Source organism: Bacillus rossius, chromosome 1 (assembly GCF_032445375.1).
Source record: "Bacillus rossius redtenbacheri isolate Brsri chromosome 1, Brsri_v3, whole genome shotgun sequence".
NCBI lineage: Eukaryota > Metazoa > Arthropoda > Insecta > Phasmatodea > Bacillidae > Bacillus > Bacillus rossius.
In genome coordinates this window covers 126609051-126629937 of record NC_086330.1, presented here as the reverse complement: position 1 = coordinate 126629937, position 20887 = coordinate 126609051, and the positions used below count along the sequence as shown (strand labels likewise).

General features: G+C 35.5%; 1 protein-coding gene across 4 annotated transcripts in view; it reads right to left on the bottom strand.

Annotated features, from left to right (window-relative positions):
* LOC134545176 (amidophosphoribosyltransferase-like) overlaps positions 1-20887 on the bottom strand; it is a 61848-nt gene that overhangs the window by 5898 nt on the left and 35063 nt on the right. For all 4 annotated transcript variants that reach the window (XM_063388558.1, XM_063388563.1, XM_063388561.1 and 1 more), the window contains exons 3-9: positions 20598-20719; positions 17685-17833; positions 16778-17027; positions 7925-8155; positions 7394-7521; positions 5916-6137; positions 812-932 (exon numbers count right to left, since the gene is read on the bottom strand). In XM_063388558.1, coding sequence (XP_063244628.1) covers positions 812-932; positions 5916-6137; positions 7394-7521; positions 7925-8155; positions 16778-17027; positions 17685-17833; positions 20598-20719 — 1223 coding nt within the window. The remainder of the gene's footprint in view (positions 1-811; positions 933-5915; positions 6138-7393; positions 7522-7924; positions 8156-16777; positions 17028-17684; positions 17834-20597; positions 20720-20887) is intronic.

The following is a 20887-nucleotide window of genomic DNA, read 5'->3' as shown; positions in this document are numbered from 1 at the left end:
TTTGGTTGATACATACTGCACTTTTACAATATAAAAATTTATAATAAGAATATCTAGGACAGAACTACTAGGAACAATAAAAATGAACTGGCAAGTATTTGGGTGTAAAAATTACCAACATGGTAATGTAAAAATGAATTATGTACTAATAACAGTTGAAAAATAAATTATATATTTTGTATATTAAATATCTTTCTGAATCAATTTAGTACATATATTTTGGTACAAACTTCATGTTGATAAATAACATTCATTGAATTTAATAAATTAAAATTAAAAGATGTTTTCGTGAATTAAGTTTTGATTGAAAATGCCATATAAAATTGCCTTTAGAATTTACAAGTTGTACTGAGACATGCTTTTCGGTACTATTTTGGTTTTATTGCAATTCACCATATTAACTTTTTCCAATGGAGCAGAGATTTTGTCGGATCTCTGAATGTCAAAATAGTTTTATTGTGAATACCAAAGGGAAATTACTACACAGTACAATGATACTTAAACAAGTATAAACACATGGCTATCACTGTTTAAAAATGTCTCTGATATCACATTTTGTCTGATTCAGATCTCTCCTTCACCAAATCATTATGGATTATAAATAAATTTATGGGTTCTGCAGAGTTATGGCATTTGCTCAGTCACAGTTGTATTAAGAATAAGCCAACCCAAAGAATGCTAAATCAAAGCGCACCTACTAAAAAAAGTTATTTAAAAAAACTCTTAACAAAAAAAATACTGTATTAAACTGAATGAAAACTGTGAGTTGTTCAAACAAGCAGGGCAGCATTGAAGCAATTTTGCAACTCACCCACATATTTTGCCAATAACGGAGGCTCCAATTTGTTGGCGATCAGCTCTTCTCTTGTTGGTATGTTGATTCCCATGTAGCATGGGTACAACAAAGGTGGAGATGCTACCCTAACATGTACCTGCAATCCACACGTATAACATCTATAATAAACATACATCTCCTTAAGTATAAAATAAGAAGTAAATAATATGAAACACTAAAATTAACATTATGATCATCTGCAAATTAGCTGTTACAAGTTGCCAAAGTGTATTTTAAGATATCTATGGAATTTCCTTTATGTACTTTACAAAAAAAATCTTAATAAAAATGCCTAAATTAGTATCTTGTAGTAAGTTAGGTACAATAACTTATTAACATAAAACAACTATCAACATAAACCACTAAAATTGATGTATGTTTACGGGTATGTAGTAAGTATACATTACAAGTGGGTATGTACGTGTTAGTTTGTACGAGAAATCTGAATCTAAATAGTAGTAATACCATTCTTTGGTTTCTAGCAATTTTATTGTTTCTATTGGACTGACACATGAACACAAGAAGTGATATATTCTTCATGAATGCAATGTGCTGCCTAGTAAATATAAATATAATATGTAATAATTAATTCACATAGTAACCTCTGATAACGTGATAACTAATTAAAACTTTTAAGATATTTTCTGGTTAAACATTTAGTATTATCCTCTGAACTTGACAATCTTTCATTTCTCTGCCACACACAGGATGGTGCATGCCACAAGCAAGTTTCTTCCTTAGTCGTTCTTCGAAACATCGCAAAACAGCGCTGCAGTATTATCAACAAACATCTTTTCTGCTGTAGTGACGTCACAGAAGGATTGCTGGATATGTTGGAGAATGCACTTAAATTAAACGATTGCATTTGGAATGAGAACCGGTGCTTGCATGTTATACTCATACTGTTAAGGTATAATTCGGCACTATTTCGCCAACATTTCTTAAAGAACAAGAGACTAAGTGTAAAAATATGGTAATATTTTCCAGTCTTGTTAATTTAATGGTAAATTAGATCTTCTTACAATAGGGGCAACCTATGCCTGCTAACAGCAATTAAAAATCAGACAAACCACGACAGACACTAATAACAATCCTGATCTTGACAACAAAACAGACTGGTTATGTGAAAGTTTAGTAGCCATGTCTGTAGATCAAAAGGACAAAAACCCTTGCAACTGTAAAAATTACGGTTGTTTGGACCTTAATGATTTGCAAGGCTTACTAAAATTTTCAAGATACGCCAGTGGACATAAGTCACTTGTCTTGAGGCAATGCTAGTTTCGATGGCAGCAAAGACATGAGGGGACTGAAGTATCAAACCAGGAAACACATTTTCTTGTTTTATTTCATCAAAAGCAATCTCTAGAGCTGTGCCGACACGAATCCGATTCACGATACACTTGTTAATTTTCGGCCACCGTTATTGAAAAATGAAAGTGCCTGTCATAACCTAAAAATCCCCCAATACCCTTTTCCTTTTTTGTACTACTACATAATTTGAAATCGCATCATTTCTTAGCTCTGTGTACCAGCCATCCATAAAAAATATAAACATCCTATGTTTTAGAAACGTTATTGAATCTAATACATCATAAATAAATATATCATCAGCACTATAAAGTTAGATAAGAACAAAAACATGCTTTATTTAGAGCATTGCTACCACTTCAAAGTACGGAAAATACCAACTGCTTGAACTGCAAAGAAATGTTTGTAATATTGTGATGGAGACATTTTTTGATTTACTGATGTAAAGTTTTTAAAATTGAATAAAAAAAATAATAACCCAATGATATGGTCTTCACATAAAGTAAATTACTATTACTGTTTCCCGTGCAAAGTGATCACATGAAACACATTTCCGTATAAATGGTTGGTAGCATAAATTTTTTCTGCTGAACGCGTTAAGATGGTACTGGAATTCCCGTTCTTGTATTGCAAACATGTACAAAACCTTGCAATTTTGCACAATTAAAATTTTTTTTTTTTTAAACTTCGTATTTTGTGAATCAATATATTGCATACTTTTCTTAGAATGAGTTATTTTGGGTAGTTTAGTAAATTTATAAAAAAAATTTTAACCAAAATGTGTTTTCTCCTGTATTGGTTTGGAATCTGAGAATTGGCAACAATCGTATTGGCATGTCAGTGTATCGGCAGAATTTTGTGAATTGGTACAGCTCTATCTCTTGTAACATTCAATTTTTACTTTTGAGAAAGACGCCATCTTAGTTTCAACCACTTGGATCTAATTTTTTAATTTTATTTAATATAGAAAAATTTTGGCTCTGTTTGATTATAGCACACAATTAATGGAATGCCTTGTTATTACCTACTAATGAATAAATGCTACCTGTGATATAATAATTGGTGTTTAAAATTTACTTATTTTTTTCTTTCAGAATGTATACAACTGTAATAATACTGTCAAAAATACCTATTTTATAATTATGGTAAAAATTTTAAAAAAAGAGTGAGTGTTTCAGTACTCATCAGTAACATGTAACATTTAACCTATTGTATCACAAACTATGAATTAACACAACACATATTTTAATAAAACACTGATATAATTATTGAATTTACAATATGTATATTACATATACACCTATCCCTCACTTAGCACGTCTTCAGATTGCGCGGATTCATTTAGCGATGTGAATTTTACTGCCCCAGTCTTGAATAGCACGTCTGTAAATTTCAGTTAGCTCGAAATCTCGACAGACAAAAAAAATAAGTCGAGCACAACGCCACGAAGTCTGTTTCAATTTCTGTAATCGTGCAGTGGGATACAGTTAGCCAAACAAGGGAGAAAAAGATGCGCGTGCAGGTCTGTCTACGCTATCGGCTGTTGTACAAATATCGGCCATGGGAAGTTAAATTGCGGTTACGGAGTGTAAAGGACCAAATGTTTTTACGTCCACGCGTATGCCGCCTTGCCGTACCGTTGTCACCTGGCCACAAAACGAACCGTGAACTCAGTCTAGCCAGTAGCAGGGAATTCACACAAACAAAAGCAACGCTTGCCCATTCAGCTGCCGGTAACTGTATGGGCTTCATCACTCATAATGCATCATGTTCAAGTATTTGAAACAAAACTAGAAGTACAGTATTACGGTGCAAAGATTGTCATGAAGGCCACGCTTATGTTGGTCACACTTTAGTTTTAAGCGAGTCAACTGTGCGCACAATCGTACCAAATAAGGACTCTTACCAAAAGTTTATATAAGTCTGATGCTGTTGGTTTTACTAGCGAGAATATATTTGACATCAGATACCAGAACAGAAATGAACAGATGATTTACGTGGAAAAGGTTGTAAAATGAATATTGCAATGAAAAAAATAATCATTGGCCTGACAGGATTGGTGTGAACCAGGTGGTGATACGCGAATAAACACTCGAATTTTTCAAAAATTAAAATGTGATTATTTAGACAGTAATATCAGTTTCACTGTCAGTAAAGGATGGTTTGAATAGGTACACGATGTGAGTTGAAGGTCACGCCCGGGCAGGGAAGTCAGCCAGCCGACTGACGATAAAGTACATAACCACGTATCTCCCGTTACGCAGTATCGTATGTGTCATACAAAGTACAATGGGAGGCATATAAAGATAAATGGTGTGACATATTTATAGTTGAGTGTATTCAAAGCTTTAATATCATGTAAAGTATATTTTCCTACAAAATTTTGGAACACATTAAATAAATTAGCCTTGCTATGTATGTAAACTAATGCTTCAGAATACGCAATTTCGAATAACACGAACATTCTTAGTAATGAATTAGTGGTGCTAAGTGAGGGATAGGGGTACATGATTATTTCACAACGTATTATAAAAGCCACATGGCATTCCATAACGCTGTTCAAGACTGCTGTTAGCAGAAATAACGGTAAACACCAGTGTCTTCTTACTTTTTCTCCCTTTCTTTCTCTCTCTTCAAACGCCATGGAAATGTTTGTGCTCATTGACATGCTGCAGCACAAGCGCCAAATGTAGGCCTCACTGAAAAATTGAACTGGCGCGCACTTCTACCTACTTCCTTTTACACATTTCCCTCACATTTATGAAATTACTCCCATCAAATCCAAATGCTGTATACCAAGAGCTACGATGTTACACATCAAAATAAATATAGTGTAAACTCTTTATAACGTCACTCGATTTAACGACGAATTCCTTAAACGTCGATATTGCTTGACTTTGGTTGGTTTACCTTGTTTTCTATACAATAATACACTCTATATAGCGTCACGCTCACTCTATTTAACGACAACAATACGGCATTATAAATCATTAAGCAGTACTTCCTAAGTTGCCGAAGTTGATAAGAACTGCAGCTGTGTACGTTCTTTTGTTTGCTGTTTTTTTTTTTGTATTATCTAGCACGTGCTTACTTTGACCTACGTACCGGAGATTCTAAAATATTTTGTCTTTTGTTTTTGTATGACGAACTTGTACATGTTTACCTCGGTCACTAGACCTTTGTCAAGTTGTTACACGTTATCATTATCGCAGTTGCTTACAGACTTTCAAACTGTAAACATGGTGAGTAAACGAAAATCTTTGTGTATTGACAAAAAAGTTTTATTAATACGCTCAAATAGAGGCGGGAGAAAAGATCAGTGATGTTGGTAGACGCTTTGGATTTAGCCGCTCTAACGTGTCTACAATATGGAAAAACAAAGAAAATACAATTAAAATAAGAAGAAATGTAAGAAAATATAATTAAAATATTGGAGAAGCAAAAAACATCAGACGAATATAACAGACTATACGCAATAAGTGTTGTTATTTGTATGTGTGTTCGTGCGTAAAATGTTTACAATATTAGTAACTACATATTATTATAGAATAGTAAAATTAAATCTTTTATTTCTCTCCATTTAACGACCACTCTCTATAACGCCGAAAAATGCTCAGTCCGTTAAGTGTCGTTATATAGAGTTTCCACTGTATATATAAAATTATTGATCATACCCAAAATGAGAACTGTTTTGTTAACAAGCCAGGTTGTATAAATCTGGTAAGAGTGGGCAACATTTGCTCTACGATGCAATTTGAGCGTGAGGCAGTACCTCGTTGGCCCCGGCGTCCCTCAGCAGCTTGATGATGGGCCCCATGGTGTTGCCCCGCACGATGGAGTCGTCTATCAGGATGACCTTCTTGCCCTTCATGTTGACGGTGAGTGCGCCAAACTTCTTGGCCACTCCCAGCTGCCGCAGCCTGGTGCTCGGCTGGATGAAGGTGCGGCCCACGTACCTGTTCTTGCACAGCACCTCCGCGAAGGGGATCCCCGACTGCAATACCGGAGGGACACTTGTACGGGTCTGCTAGTAGTCCACAAATATTTGATCCTCATGAATGATTTGATAATCAATTCAACGTTTCAAATCAAAATTTTTTTTATTATTCAGTACCAATAGATACCACGGGCAACACACTCACAAAACAATTTAATGAAAAAAAAGTGGCATTTATAAAGCTAATTAATGAAAATTTTTGATTTGTTTTCTGCAACATGATACATGCACCATTTAATATGTGACAAATAATCTGTAATAATGATTAAAACTTATTAAGAATACTATATTTTATTATTTTTCTCAAAATTAAAATGCTACTAGTTAAAGAAAATGCATTACCCAATTTTTTTTTATTTGCTTGCAAGTTACACCCGTGAGGAATGAATGAAAAAAGTTTCACTACACATTTAAATTTAATTAGAAAGACATTTAAATCATTTAATAGCAGTGAATAATTTTATACTTGATTCAGGAAAAAAAAACACAACAACAACAACAACAACAGGATTTGCAGAAGACAAGAAACAAACTGTTCAACTCACTTGTAACATGAGTGGCAATACTACAGCATGGTTTCCCATCTCTTACTTCAGTCAATTTCCCAGTGTTTTCCCTCTTTTTCCCTGTCTCATCTTATATTTATTCCCTGTCTCATCTATCCATCTGGCAAAATAAAAGATGTACATTACAATACAAAATACTATAAAAATAATTTATAAACATAAGTGATGTACAGAATTACCTATAAAATGTATTTTTGCACAATATACAGTTTCCAATGATATAATTTTCATCAACACAAAAAAAAATGCCATTTGGAAAAAGAAAAAATATATACTGTTTCATCAAACTTTGAAATGATATAATATTGACTGTGATTAGATGAAAGACAGTAGATATTTGACAGCTTAAAATTTTATACAATAGTTACTATCCCTTGTTTTTATTTAATTATGTAAAAAAAAAATCAAATAGTGATCATTAAGGACGCTTGAACCGACAAAATATTTACTGTTCTTAAAAAATTAAGGAAAAACTAAGATAATTATTTGTAATTATGATTTTGTATATTTCCCTGAGTTTTCCAGGCTTGCAAGAAACCTTTTCAATTCCCTGAGGTTTCCCATATTTTCCATAGATCTCGTATCTAAGTTTAGGCTGTAATCCTTGGTTTGGGAACCTCTGCTTTGTAGTTACGACACGAACACAATGCTCAAACTAGAGGATGCCATTTGAAACGGAGCGATTACCTCTCGGGAGAAGCCGTGAGCTGCTGCCGTGCCACTCTCGGGCACAGAGCTGACGATGTCTGCATCCACCCAGGCCTCCCTCGCCAGCACCCGGCCACACTGCATCCTCACGGCATACACCATCTGGCCTGCGGGAGACACATCACGCTCGGTCCACATGGATTTGACTTTACCTCAAACATTTATATTATTTCAACCATTAAACAACACAACAAAATTACATTTCATTTTTCTGTAACAAAACTAGAAAATCATCTTCCATTTTTTAACAATCATTTCTTTAAGAAGAAAATATTAAAATTAACAAGTTACTTAACTTTGCATAATGCTACTGATAATTAGAAAAGCTAGCAAGCCTTCACATGAAATAATTATTTTTTTAGATATTGATGGTCAATATTAAAAGCAAACCTGACAAAAACACTCAATAAAACCCAGAAATTTAAAACTCACTTAAATACATTAAATAATTTGTGCAACAGCAACAAAATAAAAGGGTGACTCTTTTTGATTGTAGGTGATGATACATACCTTCAAAAATACTATCTGATCTTGCAAAGTAAACATATTCAAATATGCAGAAGGCCTGAGGCTTAGCATTGGGCCTTGCAACAATGTCGATTGTTTTCACTCCATGTCTAGAGAGTTCCAAAATTTCACCGGGATTCACTTCACGCAAGTAACGGGCTCCAATTGACAAGAAACCACAAGACTCTGAGGATATCACCCAGCCGTCAGCCTCTGCAAACTCACTGTCTTCGCCTGGGAACATACATCACATCACTTCTTTCAGCTTCAATATGCTACTTGCTACAATATATGTATGAGAAGTCAACTAATAGTTACTTTTAACCTTTCTGAAACCTTGCTGAAGATCTACAGAATATCCACAAAGAAACACACTAATTTTGTAATGTTCTCAGGAGAAAAATAATAGAGATATAGACAATTTTTTGACACATAGGAGTAGCACGACACTTTTAAGGAAAAATCAGTGGACTTTTACTCTAGCACCTATGGTGACACACAAGAAATATAGTCTGTAGCCAATTTCTGTCCAGGTCCTTTGCAACAAGTCCAGAGTGACCGTGCAGATTTTTTCCTTCCACAATCTTGGCACGGAGGCTTCGAAGGTCTCGTACTTTCATGGCGTAAGCAGAGTCCTTAATGTGGCTCACAAAAAGAAACCCAATGTCTGGAGAACATGGAGGCCAAGCCAACTGTCCATCTCTTCAAAACCACCAGCCTGGAAGTAGTGCGTCTAGAGCTAGCCGCACAATGAGTGTCCTGTGGAGCGGAGTACTATCCTTTTGGAAACAACGCTGGGCTGCAGGTGTTCCAGCATGTCCATGGATGAGGTAGCTGTAACAGTTGTTTCCGCAAAGAAAAACGGTCCAACGATCATGTCACGGGTAAGCCATTCCAAAAGTTAATTATGATGATAAAGTTTGGTTGCTCATTCCCTCAAATTCAAACATTATGCTTGTTTACAGCACCAGAAAATGAAATGTAACTTCGTCGGAAAACATAACATTGGTCAGATGGTCATCTGTCGATTAGTTCCACCACTTTGCATGCCAACTGGCATTGCCTTAGTTTGTCCCAAGGTTTCGGTAGCTGCAAAATATAGACCTTAGCCATAAAGATGCAACTGCTCTCAAAGTACCTTATGAACAGTAATTCAGAGCATATGTAGTACCTGAGAAGCCTGGCGAATGGTCTCCCTTTGGCTGCGGGTGAATGCTTGCCAGATTTTCTCAACGTTTACATCGGATACACATTTACAAATACTGGGTAGGGCCCTGCATTTTTTGAGAAAATATTTTCAGACCAGCTGTGTTAAATAATTGTAACAATGTCTGTGTTTCGTGGTTAGCCAGTGCCTTTCAACAACACTACCTATGGCCAGAAACTTTGCGGTACCATTTCTTAATCCTTTCTGCATCAGGAGCTACCATTTGAAAAGCCCATTGAAATTCCATTTGCACTCTTACAATAGATAAACTTTGAAAACCACACACAAATTACTCTTTTTGCTGAACTGACGCCACATCTCCATTACCTATCTAACGCAGCGCTCAAGGCGTCAGCTGAGAGAAGTGGAAAAATTTATACGGAAATTTGAACACCTAAAGTGCACAGAGAAACATGCAAAACTGAGTAAAATATTTACTAATTTTTACAACATATCTGAAATATGGGCGTTTCATTGTGGAAATACTCTACATCCCGGCTACCCACAATGTTTAATTTTGCCACACACAAACCACACTTATAGTAAGGCATCAAAACTAAGGAGTTAAATAAAATTCTCTGAGCCATCTTTAGTTATTGAATGTATCAGAAAACTGATATTAACATTTTTGTTATTATTGTTTCCAAGTTAGGACAACAGTCAGCCACAAACCATTTGATATACATTCACTTGAGAATATTTATGAAGGTACCCAAAGGTTTTAAGAAAATTTATAACAGAGTAAAATAAAGTTTGAGACTCAAATGAAGGTTACTTATTAAATAGGCAAATGTTATAAATAAATAAATTAGAATGAAGCAAGATTTGCAAAATTCAAATTTTTAATTGACACTGAGGGCTGGTCGCGCATTGCCGGTGATTTCGAGATGTTAACTATGGGCGCCACCACGTGGAAGGGCACGTGGACCCGGCGGAGTCTCTCACTCAGGGCGTGACGTAGCCCAAGTGGGGACGAGTTACCAGCCCTTTCTATCCTAGCTACCCAGACCTGGCCCGCTCTAGGCGTCGGGCACGCCACACTCCTAGACTCACTCACCACGTGATTAAATAAGTACTCACTTTATATTTATTCTCCAGATTTAATTTCACTAACACGTCTCTCTACACGCCCGTTACACGTTACACATTACACGGTTAAAAAGCCTGAGGCACGAATCGGTTTAGGTGAGGGCATGGTCCACATACGTGGCCATGCTGCAAAGTATACTTATACACAGTGATGAAAAAACTCGACTGAGACAATTAATTAATTAAACAGCCCGCTGGCCGAGAGCTGCCCCGAGGATGACGAGCGAAAGAGATTCAGAAATACTTAACGAGACAGAATTACTTGGTCAGTGCAGAACAAAGGTTGAAGTCCCCGGGGTGCTGGCGCGTCTGCTCTCGGTCAGTGATGAAGATCGACTGGGGTGAGCTCATCGCTCGCAGGTGGCAACATGGCGCCCTTCGCGCCAACACAATTACCGTTACTGTATTCTACGACTCCGTGCCCCGGCGAAAGTTGAGTAAATTACAGATAAACATTAAAAATATATAAAAATTACTGACAATGGAAAGTTTGTTACTATTTACTTATTTAATGATAATTCATATAAAAGCATTCCTATCCTCGTCCAAGTCCGTGCCTGTTCGGGTCCGCCCGGGCAACGTCTATAGTTATTTAAGGTAACTTATTTAAATTAAAGAAACACAAGTAAACTACACAGCACTGGGGCGAAGATGGATGAAAACAACAAAAAGGCTTACAATTAATATTAACATAGCAATTTTAGGGATCGCCGCACTGCTTCTAAGCGCCCTCTTGTGGTAGTTCGTGGCGCGCAATTCAAACACACGACTACGTACATGGCGGTACAAATGCCGGGGAAGGGGAGAGGAATGTTGAGGAAACGGAGACTGACTAGGCTCATGGGGCGTAGCCCCGGCTGACGTCAACACTTTAAAACTTCTATGGACGTAAGCTAGGTTTAAATTTACTGTATATAATACTAAGTGACTTGTATTAATATTCTTATCATATGGACCATCAAAATATGTATCATTTTTTGGAGCCATGCTAGAATGTATATCATTTTACATTGAATTTACATTTATCATTGAATAGTGGGTAGTTTGACACAAACTGAGAAACACAAAATCTATAAAAATTCATATGCAGTGAACAAGACACAAACTTGTTACCTCGGTTATGTTTAAATGTGTGCAGGCCATCCTGGTACCAGAAAATAAAATAAATTTTGCACATCCCAGTCACAAACAAAATTGGTATACAATCTAAATAAAGGGAGGGGGTGTTTATTGTTGATACTAAAGAAACCAAACAACATAAAAATTGGCCTTCTAAATTTTTAAATTTTCGTAATTCACCAACCTACCCTCACTATTACAAGGATTGTCACATCAAGCCTAAAACATACTTCATGGTGGTGACTTAGGTGAGGAATACGTTCATTGCTGTCAACAGCTTAATTTTAAATTGTGGTTTGGATGCTTCTTTTTTAAATAATTTTTTGCTCGAAGTGGGAAGTTGTGTTTTTATTAGCTGGATTCAGCTTAGTTTTTTTCCTGCCAACCTTGACACTGATGACTGGCACAAAAACTATAACGAAAGAGAAAAGTAGACAATTGAAATTTCTGTTTGAAGTGAAGTAAAAATTTTTCATTAAGCTCCCACAAAGAGACATGAACACAGAAACATTGAGCGTGTATACTTTATATTATTGTACATTAAGTTATTTATGTGCAGGCAAACCAGTAATATTACAATGGCACCATTAATAATAAGTCAGAAAATTTTGTAAAAGGAAAAAGAAATCGATTTAAAACTATAAAATTAATCAAATTAGATAAACTACAGAATAAATGATCTAAAAAAGCAATTAACCATGCCTATGGGATAAAAAAGTTAAATTAATACAGTAAAACCCTGTTAAAATGTTTTCAAGTGACTGGATGATAAAAAATTATCAGGGAAATTTCTTAGATGGGAAAGGGGAAAAAATTTCTCCGTCATAGTTTGTTAAGAGTATACATGAATAAATTAACAAATGGCAACGTTTTCTTATAACTAGGGTCTAACCTATATAAGAACAAAAAGTTCCAATTTCTTACTGAAAAAAAAAATTCTTACTTGTATACAGTTTATGACAATAAAAATGTAAAAAATGTAAAAATGTAATAAAAAAATGTGTTTGAAAAATTTTCTGTAAGAGAATTTATACTTTGAACATATATACTAATTTTTCCATTAATTCCTTTAATCCACCAAAACACTAGTAAATAAATACCACATAACAAAAATATATTATGTATCACCTTAAAATAAATGGAAAATGAAAACTGACAACAGAACATGAGATGGAACTAACATAGCGTACCCAATGCCCCGTACCCGTAACTACCGTTGTCGTAATACACACTAACCACGAAAGAGTGCAGGCTATCAATATAGTTTCCTCATCACCCAATAGAGAGTGTGCTATCTGCGAGCTGACGTCTAATTCAACTATGTGGCTCACTTCATATCAGCATCATCGCAAACAAGTACACAGTGGATCGCAAACCTAAATAAAGAGAAATCTTTCTACCAAAAACCGAAATCATACAAAGACACATTAATTAAAAGTTCGCCATTACGTCCATCACATAAACGTTTTTACTACAGCATTCTACAAACAATGAAACTGTGTTTAGTTCCACAAGTTGCTGTGCCAGTTGCATCACGAGTCACTCAAACAAGTCAACGAATGGCTGGTGATTTGCTGTGTATTTGTCAGATGTTATGCCTTGAATGAGGGAAATGGTGTCCTGATATAACAGTCAAATAAAGTCAATAAGAATGCAAGCAGATGATTGGTAAAAAAATACAACTTGTAACAGCGTGTGGCGCGTGAAAAAGGTTTTAACGGTGAACGTTATATGCACGATGCATCTATAAACGCTAATGTTTTTAATGGGAAGAATTAATATAGGGATATATGGAAGTGATGAAAGGAATAATTTTGTGAACATAATACACAGGGAAATATTTTATGTGGGAATTTCTTAAGCGAGTTTAAATATAATATTAAAGGGAAATTTAAGAAACAGCTGATCCTTCACAATAGTTGAAATTTTTGTAGATTCCTATATTCCTCTACTTGAATTCAGAGTTTTTTTTTTTTTTTTTTCAACATTTGAATAACTTGTGAAAAAAATAACTATTAAAAATAAGTTTGTTTATGTTGCGAAAACATTTGCACCTTGAAGTGTTGGATATTACGTGGTTTTCCTTCTAGCACATTCAGGGCACTGATTACTTGTGGAATAATTAAATAATGAATAATTTCAAAAAAATAATTTTTTTTTGTGATGACTTTGAATCAGCCACAGTTGTTTCTGACATATCTTATGGTAATCTAAACTAATGAACAGCAATGTAACGGTCAAATCACAGTCAGGCAACGAAAAAATGACCAAGGTTCACGAAAATATACCATCAAGTCTAGAATGTGAAATTTCATGTCTTTCAGTAAATAAAATTCCGATAATTTTACAAACATTCAGATTCCTCCCAGTAGCTTTTTTTTTTTTTTTTTAAAAAAAAATCTAGGTTTAATGGTTTTCAATAATTATTGTAAGATGTTATGTCATTTGCTATTATTACATTTAGTTGATTTCTTAGAGATGGGTCGAGTCTTGGTTTATCGAGTCGAGTCGAGCCGAGTTGGGTCAGATTGACTCGACTCGAAAACCGAGTCACATATTTTATCAAGTTCGAGACTCGAAACACGTTTCGAGTTAAGTACCAGCATCGTGACATTATAGCACTTTATTATAGGTTGTCTTAACGTTTTCGCTAAGTCATTAATACAGCAAGAATTGATGACCTTCAAACAAAACAAATCCCGTGCAAACCTAACCTTGCCCGCTAACGTGCTACGGCGCTATAATAGGTACAAGTACAACCAAACCTAGGCCTACCTTCAATTATGAACGTGACGTCGTAACGTGATTTTGTCGATAGTGGTGACAGTTTATAGGCCAAAATTATGTCACATGACCATTTTATGTAAAAAAAAAAAAAAAAAAAGCTTGGAAAACAGCGTGCACTGTTTTCATTTTGTTTTACATCCTGTGTTTACTTCAAATACGGTACCGCATTTGTTTACAAGATACGTCAATGGATTTTCACTGAAGAAACATTTGTACCAAAACGCACATGTATTAATAATCATCACGTTTATCGTGCCCCATTTATAATAACGCGTATAAACAAGAGATTTCCGTAACCTAAAAATAAAAACACTAAATAATTATAATATTTAGTAAATAACATCCAAGCCATGAAGCGTGAAAATGGCTGCGTGTTAGGCCAGCCAGCCTTGCATTTTGGAACTAAATTTAGCTGTGCTCCGCTACGCAGCGCTGCGTGTCAATAACGTTTATGATAAAATTACTTTCTTTTTGTTTAAATATAATATAATAATAACAACTCATGCATTTTATTTGGCAATCAGTTACTGATCGTCAAATCAAATGCATGAAATATTTATTTATTAAACATATTGATATTCTTGTAGTTATAACAGTTCCGGGCGAATAATCTTGCCGCGGAAAGTGTATTTACATTGAGATGTTACGTAACTCGACGTTTGCAATACTGACTAGTGAGAAGCCAAAAACGGCATACGAATTTCTGCAAAAGTAAATACTGATACAAATATGGATTTTATATGGAGAAAAAATCTAAACACGGTAGACCACATAAGCTTAGTTTTTTATATTTAAATAACATAATGATTTGCTAATTAATCATTTAGAATATTTAAATAACATAATGATAACATAAATAATGCAGATGCATCTTGGATACACAATTCTTATATCAATGGATGTGTAGTAATATTTTATTTATCATATTTGATGCAAAAAAATATAAAAGTATAAAACTCGAACTGACTCGACCTCTTCAAAAATTTTGTGGCTCGAACTCGACTCGACTCAAAATATGAATTGCTAAACTCGGCTCGACTCGACTCGAAGCCAAAAATCCTAAACTCGTCCATCTCTATGATTTCTCATTGTAAAATTTACTTACTTTTCAAAGTGTGTGGAATGTAATGAAACATGAACATTATTGAAAATCATACTGGTCAAAAATTTATCTAAACTGATTGTAGTAATGAACTTTCCATTATTACTGTTTTAGTTTTGCAGGAGCATTAGTATTTATACAGCACAGTAACCAGCAAAGTGTAATTTTACATTGGTAATAATGCATTAATGATGAAACATTAAAATACAGACATATACAGGAATAAGCTAAGTGGTACGCTTCAGCCTTTAGCAAGCACTATTAAACGTGACAAATAAAAATAAATGCAGATTCTGAGCAGCCACACAAATCTGTAGACAAATTTCCCTGACTTTCATAGACTTTTCATGACCAAAATTACAAATTTCCTTAATGAATATTTTAAAATAATTTACATATTTTGCAATTTTCTGAAAGAAATAATGACAATTCAGCCTCCACCATCCCTGTAGCTGTACTAGTTCAAACAGAACATTGCATATGCCATTTTACAGTGTGTATGACTACGCAGTAAAACACCATCTGGAAAAAATTGTAAAAATACACAGTAAATTGTCTATCTAGTTTGGCTTGTGACCACTAGGTGCGCACATGCGCAAGTGTATATACATAACTATATAATAAAACAGTTGACTGTGTGACCTCTAAAGATGCTGTCGTGTGTGTTGTTCCCGCCTGTAATATATTAATTTATCAAAAATATGTGTTCAGAGTCTTGGTGATGGCATACTGGAGCATGATATTTCCCTTTCAAATTACTATGACCGAGGCATTTCCACGACTTTTCCCGGTTTCAAAGTACGTAAGTTCTTCGACCTTCCCTCACCAATTTCAATTGCCCCAACTTTATAGAATGTGGACATCCTGAGATGAATTAGTATTCCTTGAATGCTTCATACAGAATACTTGAGGAATCAAAAATTAAGGAGTTTTTAAGACTCCTTCCTTTACTTCATCGCCTTCATCACTGCCAAGAGATAGAAAACCATTTGTTATATCACAAAACTACCTCAAGAAAATAACAATGTTGATTAGTTAATGCACAAAAAATAATCTAGTTCTTACAGATAAGACACTATTGACCAGAATTATCTCTGGAACACATCTAAACCAAGCAGTGTCTATCTGAATTTTAGACCCCTAGCATTTACTATGATCACTAATTATATTTACTTCAAAGGTTCAAAGTAAGATGTTAAAACACACTTTCTTAGTTTAAAGGTGAGATACTAACCATGATAAACAAATTCAAAATTTTTTTTATACATAAAATATAATCACGTGGCCTGAAATTGTCCAAATGTACTGGCCATGCACAAAGCGTTGTTTGCTGCCAAGTTGGAAACCTAAGAAAAATAAATACCTCCTGCATTTATCCATTACTTGCAACCTTGCAAGCTATCAGTCTTTATTAAGGAGATTTTGAAGGATTCTTAATAAAATTTAAAGACTTTCAAGGAGCCTTAATTAATTTCAGACAACAAATTAAGGAAATTTTAAGAATATTAAGGAGGCATACAAGTTGTTTGTAAAGGTAAGGAAGATAGCATACCCGCCGGGCCGATGGGCAGCATCTTGCCGACGCAGAGGGGCCGGTTGCCGTAGGGGTCTCGCACACCGTAGATACGGTCCTTGAGCATGATGACGAGCGAGTAGGACAGCGGGGCCAGCTGCATGAGGTGTTTGATCCTGGCCGGCCAATCAGGGCCGTTCTCCTCCCCGTCGGGCGGATTCAGACACAGCGCTTGCGTGATGAGCTCGCTGTCCGAGTGCGTGGAGAGGCCGACGCCACGGCCCAGCACCTGCGACACCCCCCCACACTGCAGCGACGAGCAACGCGACGGAGTCCAGCCCTGAACGCTACAGCAACGCCATTATTTGCTTCTACCTTGAAAAAAAATTAATATCTTTTAACTGGCCCCAAATTACAATTATTACTAAAGTAAATGATTTTAAACTAGTACATACGGACCCAGTTCGTATGGACACTGGTTGATCCAAACAGAATTGAAAATGTACTGTATTTTTTTGTACTGTACAATCATAAATTTTGATTTTTAATAAAAAAAACATTTTGTTTTGTTGATCTTACATAAGTTAGTGGGTTAAAAACTTAGGTCTATGTGTACAGTAGTATTAAAACTAAAATTAGACCGTATGAAAAGTTGTATTTATGAAAGAAAAAAAAACCATAGATTTTTATAGTTTTAAAAAACTTGTATTAAGTACATTTTAAGGCAAATTAGCTTTAATCCAGACTTTTGGTGATTCAGAAATGGTCCAATCCCATCTAGTCTGGATTAGCGGGACTCTACTGTACTACTTATGACTAGAAAAAAAAATATCATGACACTAAGGAAGGTAGGACTTATATGACTAAGTGCTGCCTGCTCATGTGCACATCAGTGCAAGTCATGCTGAAGGTCAGCGGTCCTGGCCCGGTGGGCTCGGGAGCTCACCATCTTCCGCAGCGAGCCGCAATTGACCAGCTCTCCGTTGTGAGCGACCGCCAGGGGCCCCTGGGCCGTGTGCACCACGAACGGCTGGCAGTTCACCTCCTCCGAGGCCGCGCTGGTCGAGTAGCGCGTGTGGCCGATACCCAGGTTGCCTGGAATCATGTCACAACACCGAGACACCGCTTAGTACCGCACAGTTGGCAATGCTGTGGATGGTGGCGTATCCTGAGACTTACGGTAAAGCAAGGGACATGCATCTTACAGTATGCTAATATCAAGTCCCAAAAAAATTTTTTAATGTTCTAAATGGATTTTTCCTTTCTGTGTGACAATGTTTACTTAAAGAGTTTACACACAGTCTTTCAGTGCTTGGTAATTCAAATGTCCTATTAAGTCAGAACTAATTGTTACTGCAAATTCTCTAGTTTGTTCTCTGTCTTTAAATGTTTCAAATTCTCACTAAAATAAATACTGGCTAAAATAATACCAGAACTGTAACAGTATAAAGGTGCGATTCCACTGAGGCAACGGGAAACATTTTGTCACATGTCGCATGCTACATGTTGAAAATGCACGTTTCCTGTCGTTTATAGATGAATTGTTTACACTGCTGTCGCTTATGGCAGGCAACATGTTGCCTGTTGCCTGCCCGTGTACACTGATTTTTTGTAAACACACGCAGTCGTTCATCAAAATAGAAGAAACAATAGCAGTTGCTGCATTTTAGGTCTTGAATGCTGCTGCTGTTAAGCAAAAGAGTAAATACTGTTGGCGAAGGACAAAAATATTCTTAGAAAGTGTACCATTTCAAGATGATTTTGTGACTAAGCTAATGGAAAATGATGAGTCCCTCTTCAAAAATTTTTTCTTCTAGGATCAATTGTTTCTTTGGCTTAAGTGTTGTGGGCTGTACTTTACCATGCACAAGATAAATATACTACACTCATTATGATGACTGTTTTTTTTTCTCCATGATAATTGGTTTGTCATTATTTATCAAGATTAAAAATTAACTCAAATCTTATAACTTACATTTGCATAACATGTTTTGTATTAACATATAGGTACTTCAGATCTACCAATCGGTATTTTTCAAAGTTAATAAAACACATTTGTGAAACTACGAAGTTGTGGTTAAAAACATATATATATAAATCAAAATTAACAAAAGTATGAAATTTTAAGTTTTACAATTCATATTCAAACAGAAAAAAACAATTCTAGAAAAAAAATGTCATTGTTCGTGGCCCCAAAAACTCACCAGGAAGGCAGCACATAGCACATGGCACATGGCACATGGCACATGGCACATGGCACATGGCCCATGGCCCACAGCCCACAGGTTGAGCACTACTGTTATAGAAAAATTTGAGCAAAACATATATGGAAATCTGAAAGCAATTGAAAGTTTTCAATATCACCTAAAGTTATAATGTGGTAATGCTGCAGTTTCTGACTACCAGGGACAGCTAAAAATCGCAAGTAGTATTTCTCTTAAGAATTTATTCTCCCATTATATCACATATTTGTTTATTATGACTACTTCACGGCTAAACTCAGTCGCCATTCCTTTCATTTGAGTTAAAAACTTTTTTTTTGTATTATGAGAGCTGAACATCCTGCAGCATAGGTAACTGCCTGTATTCCTTAATAAAAGTTACAGTCTTTTCCTTGGACCACTCCATGTTGCCTCTAGACGTCGTCTGCTTCCCAACCATGGTGGGAGGCCAGGCGACAGCTGGTGACACGTGGCAGGCGACAGCATTCTCAGAAAGAGTGATACGTTCGACATTGTCCTTGCGTCGTGTTGAACTGGTGTAAACACTCAGGGCTCGCATTCTACAAGTTGCCAAAAATGTTGCATCAACGGAAACACGCCTTTATACACCACTCTAAATACTAAACTTGCTCGCATGCACAATGCATGCAACGTCTCCGTGCACGTGTTCTTCCATATATCGCCAAACTTGTGGTGATGTTCGCACCAGCTGAAAGGCAGTTTGGAGTATCATCGCACAGTGCCTCAGCATTTCAAATAACACAACAAGATAATCTGTTTGAGTGTTAATTTATTATATTATTTGGTCTTTCCATGAATTAATTAATTAATTGAATATTACATATATATGTACTAGTACATGCAGACCATGATTTGTGATCCTGGAGACTACATCCCTGACTGTGTAAATAAAATGACGGGCAAAAATTACTAAAACATACCTACTACAGCACATTATGTATACAGCAATTTCTTCTTTAGACAAGTACATCATATAATAATTTATCAAAGAAGATAATCACTGACCAAAATAGGAGCTGATTTAAACCTGCATTATAACCAAACCTGCAATTTATGCATTAATTCAAGCAGAAAAATCACAGAGAAAAGTTAGTAACTAGACAACATTTTTTTACATAACAATTAATAAAATTAAAAATCATATAGCTTGTCACTCATAATCTCAATGCAAACATATGTACTGTTATAGGATCTTAACAGAAATCGTACCAAAAATGTAATACATCATTTAGTACATTATAAACTTCCTAAAGTGAACAACGAAAGAGTGTGAATCATCATCATCTTCAAGTACAAAGTTCTTACATCTCGCTTATAAAATATAGAATCTGTTTGTTTTATCACTATGAAACACTGACTATTAAGTTGTTTGTTAAATTCAAAAGTTTATTGTATGAAGTCTGGCATCCATGCTTCTTGCCTTCTGTGAGAACTGTTTAACCTGAAGTGTGTGTGTGTACCTATCAGCCTGTTCTTTGAATATGCCCACATGATAATCTCAAACAGCATTAAAATCACTAAACTTACTCATTTTATAAATAAGACTATGTTGTTTAAAGTATTTTTCTTTCACAAAAACTGGCATGGCTGAGTTATTTTTAACTTTCACTGTTTACCTTTAAGTTTCTTGATGGCATCGTCATTGAAAACATTGCTGATCATGCCCATTCCTTTGTGGACGTAGAAGGACTTGTTCTTGTCGCCATCACTGGTGACTATTCCCGCGCTCTCTTGACCTCTGTAGACAATTTTCTATTGTGTTACGCACGGATCCTTTACGCTTAGAGGATTTTAAGGAAAAATTTTTTTTTGAAAGGTAAGAGGCAGGGGAAATATATAAATAAAATTTTTAAATACTAGTAATCAAATTCAACCATAAATTATCACAGTTGAAGTATGTAATGTG